Source organism: Erithacus rubecula (genome assembly GCF_903797595.1).
Source record: "Erithacus rubecula genome assembly, chromosome: 19".
Taxonomy (NCBI): Eukaryota; Metazoa; Chordata; class Aves; order Passeriformes; family Muscicapidae; genus Erithacus; species Erithacus rubecula.
The window spans coordinates 5,250,201-5,262,452 of record NC_136671.1 but is presented as its reverse complement, the minus strand read 5'-3'; the positions used below and the strand labels follow the sequence as shown (position 1 = coordinate 5,262,452).

Sequence of the window (12,252 nt, the reverse complement as noted above, 5' to 3'; positions counted from 1 at the left end):
GTTTGACCAACAGACTTGCTTGAAGGGGAAGGGCAGGTACTGAGTGGTAGCTGTTACACATACCTTAGTCTGACATTTACAAACCTAAAATGTTTGCTTCTTCACAGGCTTAAGTTATTGTTGCCATGGCTTGAATCAAGGATTCATGAAGGCTGTGAAGAACCTGCAACTCACAATGCTTTGGCCAAAATCTACATTGACAGTAATAATAATCCAGAGCGCTTCCTTCGTGAGAATCCTTACTATGACAGCCGTGTAGTTGGCAAATACTGTGAAAAGAGGGACCCTCATCTGGCCTGCGTTGCTTATGAGAGGGGGCAGTGTGACCTGGAGCTCATAAAGGTTAGCAAAACTCTTTTATAAACATGCTTGAAAGAACTACTTGGTGCCTGAAGTGGAAGCCTGTCTGGCTATTAGTCTAACACTTGCAGAATCCTGTCTTGAAGTCTCACTCAGGAGTTGAGGCAGGATGAGATTCTTCTATGTGCAGACAGTAATTTTTATGATGACAGGAAGAACTTATGCTATATATCCAAACTGGAATTGCATAACTGGAACTTTGAAGTACCATCCATGACTTTTATCCACTGATTCTGCTTGAAATGAATTTGTTTATTAGGCCCAGGTAATGAATATGCCTTCCATTAAAGCTTTGTTAATTTGATTTTTTTTTTTTTTTTTTTGAGCTTGGAGGCTCAACAGGAGGAACAGGCTGTCATCTAGCCTAGCGAAGAAAAGATTTCCCTGAAACTAAAAAAAGTCCTTGTAATTTTCCTTTGTTGTGATTGACCCATAGACTTGATCCCATAATTAACCAGAAATGAGGGAAATAAATGTTGACAGTCTAACTACAAGGACTTACTCCAGTAGCATTCCTCTCCTATCTTTAAGCTTGTTCTTAGAACATCTCTCAGAATTTCAAGGGCAAGTGAAATTCTCGGGGTTCTCAAACACTTTCTAGTCTCAAAGTGAACACCAGTTCTTAATAACAGATATTAAGCCAGTAAAGCTTGTGGCTGCTGAGAAAAACACTCTACTCCTATCTGCACTTCCATACATGTGTATGTATGGTATGCATATACCATATGCAGAGAATATCAGCTGTGAGCATTAGAATGGTAGTATAATCCAGGCTTGCTGCTGAAAGTGGATGACTTTCCAGCCTGAAGAGGTTAATTTTTAAATGATAGTTCCTCTGTAGCTGTTAAAAAAGGGCTGGCTACATTTGTCCCCTTTATTTCAAGGTATGAAGGTGACTTTGAGTTGTTTGCTAGGAGACTGCTGGGATAAACATAACTATTCCAGTTAACCATAAAAGTCTGTCTGTACCAGTTTCTTCCCTGAACTGATGTTCTTAGAAAATGTTTCTGGTTATGGAGAAAAAAGTCTTCCTATAGGAATTATTCTTGAGACATTTTTGTCTCCTAGAATTGTCAGCTCCTGCAACTGATAAACATAAAGCATAAAGCAAAATTGTGCTAGTACTGATTTGCTTACAGCACAGTAATTGAGATTCCACAGGCTTATTTGGATACTAACAATGTGAACTGTTGCTGTAAGATGACTTAGGCCTTCAGGTTTCTGCTCCTCTAGCTGGAAGTTGAAGCTAGTGCTACAAATAGGATCATGACTTGTAACTCTCTCATAGCGCACTTTATAAGGAATTTCACATTTGTTCTGTCCCCTTAACACCTTAACAAGAGAATCCATGCCACTTGCTATTCTGAATACTTACACATGTAAAGCTAATGACACGGAATACATAACCTACTTCTGGCTTTAAACATGTGCACCATTCCTCAGTTCACTACTTAGCACTTCCCAGGCAAGTGGCTCCCCTTTCTCGATTTAAAACTTAAATGCTTCAGGCTTCGGCAGGTCTTCACTTCAACCAGAAGCAAATAGTTACTGTGAAGCCACAGTCACAGTTTTTGTATGTTGGGCAAAACCAAGAGAAGCTATATAAATTCTGCTGGAGACCTCCTCCATGAGCCTTCCAGATCAGAGGTTGGGTAAGAACTTGTCTGTGGTGTTTAGCATTGGTCAGAAATTAGTTCTAGTCAGTCTTTTTGACTGTTTGGTTCATAGCTAGCTAAACCTGTCTTGTGGTACTGACCCTTAATAGTAATGCCAATAATTGTAACTCGTGTTTCAGGTATGCAATGAGAACTCCCTGTTTAAGAGCGAGGCTCGCTATCTGGTGCGCAGGAAGGACCCTGAGCTCTGGGCAAATGTGCTGGAAGAAAACAACCCATTCAGGCGGCAGCTTATTGACCAGGTACAGCAAGGAGGCTAAACTTTCAGTGTGTGGAAACCTCAGCATGTCTGAGAAATGTTATGGAGAATTAAAGTAGCATTCTTCTCCCACAAGGTCCCTTAAAGCTCCATCTCGCCATACAGGAGTTTGTAAGAGTTGGAGTGGCAAGTATTTAATTCTGACCTTCATGGTCAAGAGAATCAGTTACCAGTAAGATATTTTTTCTGTCCTAGAGAATTATCTTCCTCTAGTGAATTTGTTTTCCATACAGACATAAGATGTATAAGCTAATATAACTAATAGCTGTTTCTTGCTGTCTTTATCAAAATGCTCACAAAATTCTGAAGCTTTCATATGTAGTTCACTGGACAAATAACTTGACAATGGAGAAATATTTAATTTGGGGAAAACACTTAGGAGTTTCCTGCCTTTGAATCTAGGTTGTCCAAACAGCTTTATCAGAGACACAGGATCCAGAGGAAGTTTCTGTAACTGTGAAAGCTTTCATGACTGCCGATTTGCCAAATGAACTGATTGAGTTATTGGAAAAAATTGTCTTGGATAATTCTGTATTCAGTGAACACAGGTAAGAGGAGAGCTTTGTCCTTAAGTTTAGCCTATTCAGTGCCTTTGTTTTGGTTGTGAATGATCCAGGTTATCATGGGCCCCTTGGTTGCAAGGCGTAAGCGCTCCTTAGTGTTTATAATAAGGCAGAAAGCTAGAATTTAGAGTGCTCTGGGCTTGAAGAACAGAGCTAGTTCACACTGTGCAATTTGCAGTGATGTGTTGAGAACAGAGCACTAACGTTGGTAAGCAATTTCTTTTTGAAGGTAAATGTCAGTGGTTCTCAATCTGGGGATGAAATGTTGTTTCTAGTAAAAATAAGTGGGTTTATTTTTTCACATGTACAATCCATGTCACTTAAGCAGGTGTTGCTGTGCACTGCTTATAGCCTATGCCTTCTGTTAACCAAAGGAATCTCCAGAATCTGCTGATCCTGACTGCCATTAAGGCTGACCGCACCAGAGTGATGGAATACATCAATCGGCTGGATAACTATGATGCTCCAGATATTGCAAACATTGCCATCAGTAATGAGCTGTATGAGGAAGCATTTGCTATATTCAGAAAATTTGATGTCAATACTTCAGCAATTCAGGTGAGGTGTGGATCCTGCATGATGGTGTAGAATGCTTCCCTGGACAGAAATGGCTGTTCTAAGAGCAGTTACCTTCATATTGTTTACACAGAGCTGTGTATACACTTGAAGAGTTCTGTTTGAAGGGATGATGTTGCAAAACTTTGATTTTTAACTTGGAACTTCAATTTCAAACAGGTGCTGATTGAGCACATTGGCAACTTAGACCGTGCTTATGAATTTGCAGAGAGATGTAATGAACCAGCAGTGTGGAGCCAGCTGGCCAGAGCACAACTCCAGAAGGATTTGGTGAAGGAAGCCATTGACTCCTATATAAAGGCAGATGATCCATCTGCCTACATGGAAGTTGTTCAGGCAGCTAATAGAAATGGTAAGGCACAGCATCTTCAACTTCAGACTGCTTGGATATCAGCTAGATTATTGCATTTACTTTGAGCAGCAGGGACAATTGAGACTTAGAAATTCTGTTTCAGAGGAATTTGGAGTAGTCAATACATGGAATGAATGAGTCAATGTTAAGTGAAATTCCTGTCAACAAGGTTGTCTGTCTTACTACACCAAACATAAACCTCTCTGTGGAGATAATTTGGACCATTATCTTAAAATATCACTAAGTGTGATGTATTCATTTAACTGTATGTGGCAGAATTGCTTCCCACTTGGATTACAGAACAGTAGCAAGAAGTCCCAGTCTTACCTGACATGACTTGGTGCTGACAGGGAATTCCATAACTCAAGTATAAATGGCTTACTATCATGGTAAAGGAGAGCCTTGAGCCTGCTAGTGAGAACTATCCCTAAGGTGGGCAAGGTAAATAATACAGAATTACTAAAGGCAGGACCTTACATATCTCTTGCTCTCTTCCAGATAATTGGGAGGACCTAGTCAAGTTCTTACAGATGGCCAGGAAGAAGGCTAGAGAGTCTTACGTAGAGACAGAACTTATTTTTGCTTTGGCAAAAACTAATCGTCTGTCAGAACTGGAGGAGTTTATTAGTGGCCCTAATAATGCCCATATACAACAGGTATATCTTGATCCACAGTTTCCAAGTGTGACTTGCTGCTTAGCTCACCCCTCATTCTTGATGCTACCCTTGTTTACCTTGGACTCCTCATTCAGGTCGGTGATCGATGTTATGAAGAGGGGATGTATGAAGCAGCAAAGCTTCTCTATAACAACGTATCCAACTTTGCTCGCCTGGCATCTACCTTGGTGCACCTTGGGGAGTATCAGGCAGCAGTGGACAGTGGCCGCAAAGCCAATAGCACAAGGACTTGGAAGGAGGTAACTTCAACTTCTGGGTTTCAGCAGATTTTAATTCCAGAACAAGTATTATGGAAATGTCATTTGAAACTATTAGTAAACCTCAAAGCTTTGTCCTGTTAACTATTTGCTGACTGTAATGACAGGTCTGCTTCGCCTGTGTGGATGGAAAAGAATTCCGCTTGGCACAGCTCTGTGGCTTACACATAGTCATCCATGCTGATGAACTTGAGGAGCTGATCAGTTACTATCAGGTAACTGTTAGTATTCTGGAAGACTTGTACAGTGTATGTATATATGCTAATAAAGTGGTCACAGGAAAAAAAAAGATACTCTGGGAGCTAATATTTAAATTCATTTTTCCACTATCTTCGTTTCTTAGTGGCAACATGCATTTTTTTCTGTAGTAAATGGAGAGGTAATAGTTTCCATTGAGCCTTCTTTTGTCATTCTCTCACCTTACTGAAATAAAAAATCTAAACACTTTCAATGGAGAGACAATCAAAGCATGATGTATTTAAATAAGTATGCTTTTTAGCAAGCTTTATTATCATAATTTTCTTAACATCCAGGATCGTGGCTACTTTGAAGAACTGATTGGCCTTTTGGAAGCTGCTTTGGGCCTAGAGCGTGCTCATATGGGGATGTTTACTGAACTTGCCATCTTATACTCCAAATTCAAGCCTCAGAAAATGAGGGAGCATCTGGAGCTTTTCTGGTCTAGAGTTAATATTCCAAAGGTATGCAGTAAGGTAGCTGCAAGTGAAGGTGGGAAGCTGCCAGTGAATCAAATCTGGTGCATTTTTTTGTTTGTTTTATTAGGTGCTCAGAGCTGCAGAACAGGCTCATCTCTGGGCAGAACTTGTATTCCTCTATGACAAGTATGAGGAGTATGACAATGCAATAATTACTATGATGAATCATCCCACTGATGCCTGGAAAGAAGGCCAATTTAAAGACATAATTGCCAAGGTAAGTCACTTGGTAACTGAAGCAAAGTGCTGAAAGCTGCTTTCAGGACAGAGGCAAAAAATGCATAACAGAATTGCTCTTCAGGAAACAGTTTGCTTAGGTTACTACTCAGTTTTTCTGCTATACTTAAAACACCTTCCAATCAGTTTAACACAAAGAATTTTTCTGATCTTAACACTATTTCTTTTCTGCTGTGCAGCACATTCTGTTGAGTGGCAGCAGCGAGCACAGAATGTTTTCAGAGGCTGCATAGGATCATAGGTCACAAGCAAGAGGCCTAACTTGCTTAATACCTTTGAGCTGACTGCTGTTTTAGTCTGAGACTGCAACTGTTCTTGGAAGATTTGTGCATTATGTTTCCAGTTTCAATGTGAGAAATGGTATGGGCAGTCTATGAGTGCAGCAGAGAATAGTGAATCAAGAAACAGTTTAAACAAGATTGAGTACTGAGTACACTCCTACTGCTCTTGGGGGTTTCAAGGAAACAATTTAAGGACTTTTTAAAGCTACAGTCTTCTCTGGCTTCAGAAGTTGACAAATGTTCGTGTTCACTGTAGTCGGCTGCCTGTACCAGGACCTCTCCAGTGGATGGATTAGAATTGGTTTGTAATGCTCCTGGTAGCCTGTGATTTCACTGGCATCTGAAAGCAGATGATACAAGAAGCAGTCATAAGATTGAACAAGAATTCTGCATAAGTGAAAAACTTCGGACCTCTAGAAGGAAACTTAAGCTGTTGTTTAGTAGGAGTCACATAAACTTTGTGCTGAGTTAAGTGGTCCAAACTAAGCATCTTAGGCGTACTTGTGTTTGAAGTACTAACTAGTGTCTGACCATGCAGGTGGCCAATGTGGAGCTGTACTACAAAGCCTTGCAGTTCTACTTGGACTACAAACCTCTGCTAATCAATGATCTCCTGCTTGTATTATCTCCACGGCTAGATCACACCAGGACAGTCAATTTTTTCTCAAAGGTGAGTTTGGGAGAGCGTAGGTCAACAAAAACTCCTCTTCCTCAAGTTAAGATACTCCAGGCTCTGGCTGGAAAACAGAGTTGATATATGTTGAGTAGCTTTGCCTCCAGTATTAAGGGCTGAGAAGCAGCCCAGGAAGAGTTGCATAACTGGCCTTAGAGACTGTTTTATTTTGCTCCTAGTAATATGAGATATCTTGTCTGAAGGGTTTTAACAATAAGCACAAACTCTTGTTTGTGCTTAACAAGTGGGACCCGATTGAGGAGAATGCAGTGTCAGGATTGCTACACTTAATCTTGTATTGGAAACATCTTCTTTCCAGGTTAATCAGCTACTTCTAGTAAAGCCTTATCTTCGTTCAGTCCAAAACCACAACAACAAAGGAGTTAATGAAGCTCTGAACAACCTTTTAACAGAAGAGGAAGATTTCCAGGTGAGCCCCAAAAAACAGATTTCTAATCCTGAGTCCTGGTCCTCTGACAAAAAAGCTGCTGACACAGTAAGGTCCTTGAGTAGAAGATAACGCTTCTCCAGTGCAACAGAGAGAGGTCATGCAGTTAGGCCCTTAGCAGGCAGGAGTCTTAAAATGTCAATGATTTGCAAAAAAGTAGGTGCCACAGATGTTTTTCTCAGAATAGACCTCACAAAGGTCACTATCAGGTGTGTACTCAGTAGACAGCACTTCTGTAAATAAACTTGCTTCTGGCCCCATTGGCTGCTATTTGAAGACATGCTTTGTCCTTTAATGGTAATGAGCTCTTCTGGAGCCAGTATGACCAAGTTAACAGCTTGCTTTGTTAGAAAGCATCCTTTGGAGAGGTGCATGAAACACTTTAGGTAAATAAGGTGTAGCCATAGTATCAACATCCAGCTGGCAGAACTGAAACACTTGTGCACTATGATTAGATGCTGCTGTACTCTAGTTCTCACCTACTACCATCTGGAAGCACGTGTAACAACTCTCTCTCAAACAGGGTTTGAGAGCTTCCATTGATGCCTATGACAACTTTGATAACATAACGTTGGCTCAGCGTCTGGAAAAGCATGAACTGATTGAATTTAGGCGCATTGCAGCGTACTTGTACAAGGGTAACAACCGCTGGAAACAGAGTGTGGAGCTCTGCAAGAAAGACCGTCTCTATAAGGTGGGTTAATGGCACTGCATAAATCTCCTGGATACTCCTGAATGTTTGTTAGTTTCAAATCTGATGTTTTAATTAGTAGTCCTTCACTGGAAGGAAAAATTCTTAAAGCAGAGGTGGTTGCAATTTCAAATGCATGTCTTAAATTAGTTTCATAATGTTGTCCTGTAACTGGGGATCTGTACAGTTACCTGTATCAGTATGGAGCATTCTCCATAGACTTCAATTTACAGGCTCTTGTAAGGGTACAGATGAAATGCAGTTACACTGCTGTGCTTTTCAAGCCTGTAGTGAATTCTTACAGGCCAATTTGTGCAATAGTCTTACAGGCAATTTGTGCAAATGTGTGTTGGATGATGCTAATAAAGTATCTGGCTTGCCTCAGAGTTGTGTGTGGTATCTTGTCTCCTATAGCATATGACTGGTGTTGTTAAAAGACTAACTTCATGGTATGCCAAATACCTGGCTTATCTAGCTAACAATAACGTGGATGTGAGATGTACAGCAAGATGTTGACAGGCAAGGGTCAAGCTTAACTGTTGTTCTCTTCTGTAGGATGCTATGCAGTATGCTGCAGAGTCCAAAGATGCAGAGCTGGCTGAGAAGCTGCTCCAGTGGTTCTTGGAAGAAGGCAAGCAGGAGTGCTTTGCAGCCTGCCTTTTCACATGCTATGACTTGCTGCACCCAGATGTAGTCCTTGAGTTGGCATGGAGACATAACATCATGGACTTTGCAATGCCTTATTTCATCCAAGTGATGAGAGAGTACCTTACCAAAGTGAGTATTGCATAGGCTAAAATGCTAAAAGTTTAGTCTGCTGTGTGATTAGCATTATGTAAACCAGAGCTCTTTGCATATATTTGGAATATTACCGTTCCTCATAGAGGAAGTTCTGTAGGTTTCATCGCTCCAGGCTAGATAGGAAAGTTTATAAATAGATGCCTTGGCACTTGAAGTATAGTTAAACTTCTGCTTTTAGCAATAGACATAAGCAGCTGTGCTTCTCACAGCAGCTCCATAGCTGATGAACTGAAAACTTGGTGAGGACAGCACATATATCACTTTTATCTTTGTGTAACTATGAAACTAAAGTCCCCTTATTTCCTAGAATAAAAAGAGCATAGGGCTTTTGAGTAACTAACAGTGCACATTTTTCCTCTGTCAGCCATAGGAGTAGACTACTGAGGGTGTTTGGTTTTTTTAAATGGAAAACAGAACTTTGGATGCATAGTCTGATTGTACAGTACTGATACCAAGAGCTGGTCCTCAACTGAGGGTAAAGAGATTCTGATCATGTGTGGTCCTGAAGTGCCTGTTTCAAACAGCTCTAAGATACTAATTTAAGATTCTGCCTTGGAAGGCTGTAGGATTGCATAGGACATCACAGTAAAGAACCTCATTAAAATGAGCAATGTAAAAGTGACTGCTTCAGGTTGCTTCTATCTAATAAGTCACGTTAAGTGTTGCCCTCTGAATTTTCTTGCAGGTTGATGGACTGTTCTATAAGGTGACACTCTGATTTCAAACTCTCTGTGTTCATTTGTGTCCCTCAATATCCTAGGTTTCTTTTACAGGAATCTAGCTGTAGCTTCTGCCAGAAGAGCAGTGTAATTTAGCTCTAACTCATTTCCTGTTCACTTTCTAATGCTAAAAGGATAACTTTTCACAAACAACTTGAAAATCCAACCAGACTCTACTTGTCTTCATGGGAAACAAAATCAAGTGCTTGAGGAGAGCTTTACTTTGGGCTCCTTTTCACTGTATTAGATATTTTATGGCAGGGACGATGCTGTTCATAAACAAAGAAAAGCAGTTGCCATGTAACAGGATGTGTTCCAAGGGCAAATTGCTTTTTACACTGTAAATTACCAAAGTGTGCAATAATTGCATGACTGTGAGTTTGAATAGTGCCATGAAGCTTCTGTAAACTTCGTGCCTGTTAGGATGATGAATGTACTTGCACAGATCTCTCCTACTCCTTGTATTTCACTCAGGAGAAACTTGCCACACAAGCTTACTTAAACTCTTGCTTTTGAGGTTTAGGTCTGAAATAATTTATTTTAAACTGCTGGTTGGATTTACAAGTAGTCACGTGTACTAAATATGGGATAACTTGCCAGAAGGAAAATCTGCATGGTGAAAGTGGTTTACAGTGAAACTAATTTAGTCTGTTGAATTAACTGCAAAACATGGAATTGGAGAATTGGCTTTATAAATGTGGTATGTCTAAAATTGTCATGTGACTAACTTCAAAAGCACAAAAGAATAGACTAGTTTTGGTGGGGTGTGTACATCTTCCAGAGCTTATCTGTCTTTTCTGCATAAAAAAAAATGTTAAAGCACAGAATATCCTCTGTCCTAGAAGGGGTCAGGCACATGGAGTACAATGACAGTCACCTGGAAACCTTTTGAATGGGTTGTAGCCAGCAGTGCAGATGTGATGGGGCTTTCCCAGAGCAGCTCATCCCTTGTTGGGGATGGCTGCTCTGGGCATTGCTGCTGTTTGCCCAGCTGAGGGCAGGACTGCACTGCTGGCCAGAGCCACTGCAGGAACAGCCCCAGGGAAAGACAAACTGGAGAGAGCAGAGTCAGGATAACTAGAGCAGGACAGGTGGTTGGGAGTGGTAGCTGTCAGTTGCTTTGATCCATAGTAATTTGGATAACGTTTTTAAAAACCAGTATTTAGTGTATGCTGGAGAGCTCCTAGGTTGACAGCTATAAATGAGGCAGTAAAAGACCTATTGCCACTCAAGTTGTCAATTTGAGTTGCAAGCTTCAAAACGTTGAGGAAACTGTTAAACACAGTATGTGGATAACACCTCTAAAGTGTAACAGAGACCCCTCTTGAAGCACTTATCAGACCAGGTGTGATTCTTGCAGGGGGAAAGGAGGATGAGGAACAGCTGAAACACAGCACTGGGCTAAATGTAGGTTTGCCAGGATGCTAGTACTGCCTGTACCAGGATGTGAAGCTGTGTGAGTTTTATGTCTTGTAGTCTTCAGTCTCAGTGGTTCTCTTCTGGAAAATGAAACTTAAACTTGAGAAGGAAAGTACTGTTGCTCTTCAGATTACTCTCCACACCCACTATCTAAAGTTGTATTTAGGGCTCCTGCATTACTGTAGCACTTCCAGAAATTTGTTTTGCATGAACAGAGCTTTATGGCAGAGCACTGAGATCTATATAAAGCTGATACTACTAGATCACTTTCCATGATGGTTTAGAGTTTCTCCTAGAAAAAGTCTCTGTGAATACCAATACGGTTGAACCAATACCTTGCAGCCAGGTTAGGCTGTAGTCCTAGATGAGATCAGACTTTATGGGCCTGGAATATTTGCAAATATCTGTGAGGTGTCACTGAAATGGAGAGGAATTGCAGGTTAATAGGTAAATGTAGATTAGGCTGCTTTGAGATGATGGTTGCTCTGTTGGATTTGAGTTCTGGGTCATAGTTAGCAGTCACTAGAATAGGACCCCAAAAGTGATTCCTTTGAAGGTAATGAGCACCTCATTTGCATTGAAGAGCTGCTGCATATTGCAATACACCTAAAAGAATTGGGAAGTAATTTTACAAAAAAGCTTGCTGAGAATAGGCAGATTTCAGTAGTCTCTAACTTGGACTAAAAAGGAGCACTTGAAGTACCAGGCATTAAAAAGCTTCACACTATGGTGCAATTCCTAGACAAGGCCTTCATAAATCTCCTGTTCACTTTAATGTAGGTGGATAAACTTGATGCTTCTGAAAGCCTAAGAAAAGAAGAGGAACAAGTAACTGAACCCACTCCAATAGTATTTGGTAGGTTTTAATTGGTTACCTGTTGTCACTCTGGTCTCTCTTTGTGGAGGCAGCTTACATGATGATGCATCCAAGAAAACTGGTTTCAGCTAGATAGTAATTGAAATGGTTGTCTCTGCTCAATGAATTGCATTAAGTTGTTGAAGTGACATCTCACTCTTACAACAGTACTTCTACTCTTCAGATTAAAGTATTGCTTCTCTTATATGGCTTATATGTATTGCCAGATCTGTACTTTAGGAATCATGTTTCAGTATGGTAATAGGACAGGGGATACCAGGGTGTTGCCAACCCCAGGAATAACTTACAGAGCATGAAAATTCCTCTTCTTATTCCTGTCTGAGGAATGTGTCTGCTTTCTGCTCTTCCAAGTAGAAAGGCAGACTGGCTTTCTAGCTCACGCATTTTAAGATGTGCAGCCAAAACACCATGGCTGTCTTCAAGTGTGATGCTATTTTAGAAGCCCTCCTGAAGAGGCATTCTGCTAACAAGCACCTAGAAGTGGCTGGTAAGGGAAGGATGTGACTGGTTCACTGTCTGATATAAATGTTAACCTGAATTTAACAGATGCATGAGGCATGTGTGGTCCTAGTGATGAAAACAAATCTGTCAAGGTGTGTTCAGACCTTTTGCACCACCCTCCAGACTGTGAGACTTAACAGACCTAACTATTTGCTTGAATTGCTTTATT

At 40.7% G+C, this 12,252-nt stretch overlaps 1 protein-coding gene across 5 annotated transcripts in view; it reads left to right on the top strand.

Moving 5' to 3' along the window:
* CLTCL1 (clathrin heavy chain like 1) overlaps positions 1–12,252 on the top strand; it is a 34,428-nt gene that overhangs the window by 20,499 nt on the left and 1,677 nt on the right. The window contains exons 17-33 of one of the 5 annotated variants that reach the window (XR_013776428.1): positions 108–342; positions 2,156–2,278; positions 2,698–2,843; positions 3,233–3,416; positions 3,594–3,786; positions 4,285–4,442; positions 4,538–4,702; positions 4,828–4,935; positions 5,254–5,421; positions 5,504–5,653; positions 6,493–6,624; positions 6,947–7,057; positions 7,599–7,769; positions 8,322–8,543; positions 9,253–9,273; positions 11,486–11,561; positions 11,937–12,069. Coding sequence is in view for 4 of the 5 variants with exons in the window: in XM_079322708.1 (XP_079178834.1) it covers positions 108–342; positions 2,156–2,278; positions 2,698–2,843; positions 3,233–3,416; positions 3,594–3,786; positions 4,285–4,442; positions 4,538–4,702; positions 4,828–4,935; positions 5,254–5,421; positions 5,504–5,653; positions 6,493–6,624; positions 6,947–7,057; positions 7,599–7,769; positions 8,322–8,543; positions 9,253–9,273; positions 11,486–11,565; positions 11,981–12,069 (2,456 nt within the window). In the remaining variant the exon portion in view is untranslated. Of the gene's footprint in view, positions 1–107; positions 343–2,155; positions 2,279–2,697; positions 2,844–3,232; positions 3,417–3,593; positions 3,787–4,284; positions 4,443–4,537; positions 4,703–4,827; positions 4,936–5,253; positions 5,422–5,503; positions 5,654–6,492; positions 6,625–6,946; positions 7,058–7,598; positions 7,770–8,321; positions 8,544–9,252; positions 9,274–11,485; positions 11,566–11,936; positions 12,070–12,252 lie in introns of all 5 variants that reach the window. The other 4 variants (XM_079322708.1, XM_079322705.1, XM_079322706.1 and 1 more) reach the window with 4 other exon arrangements.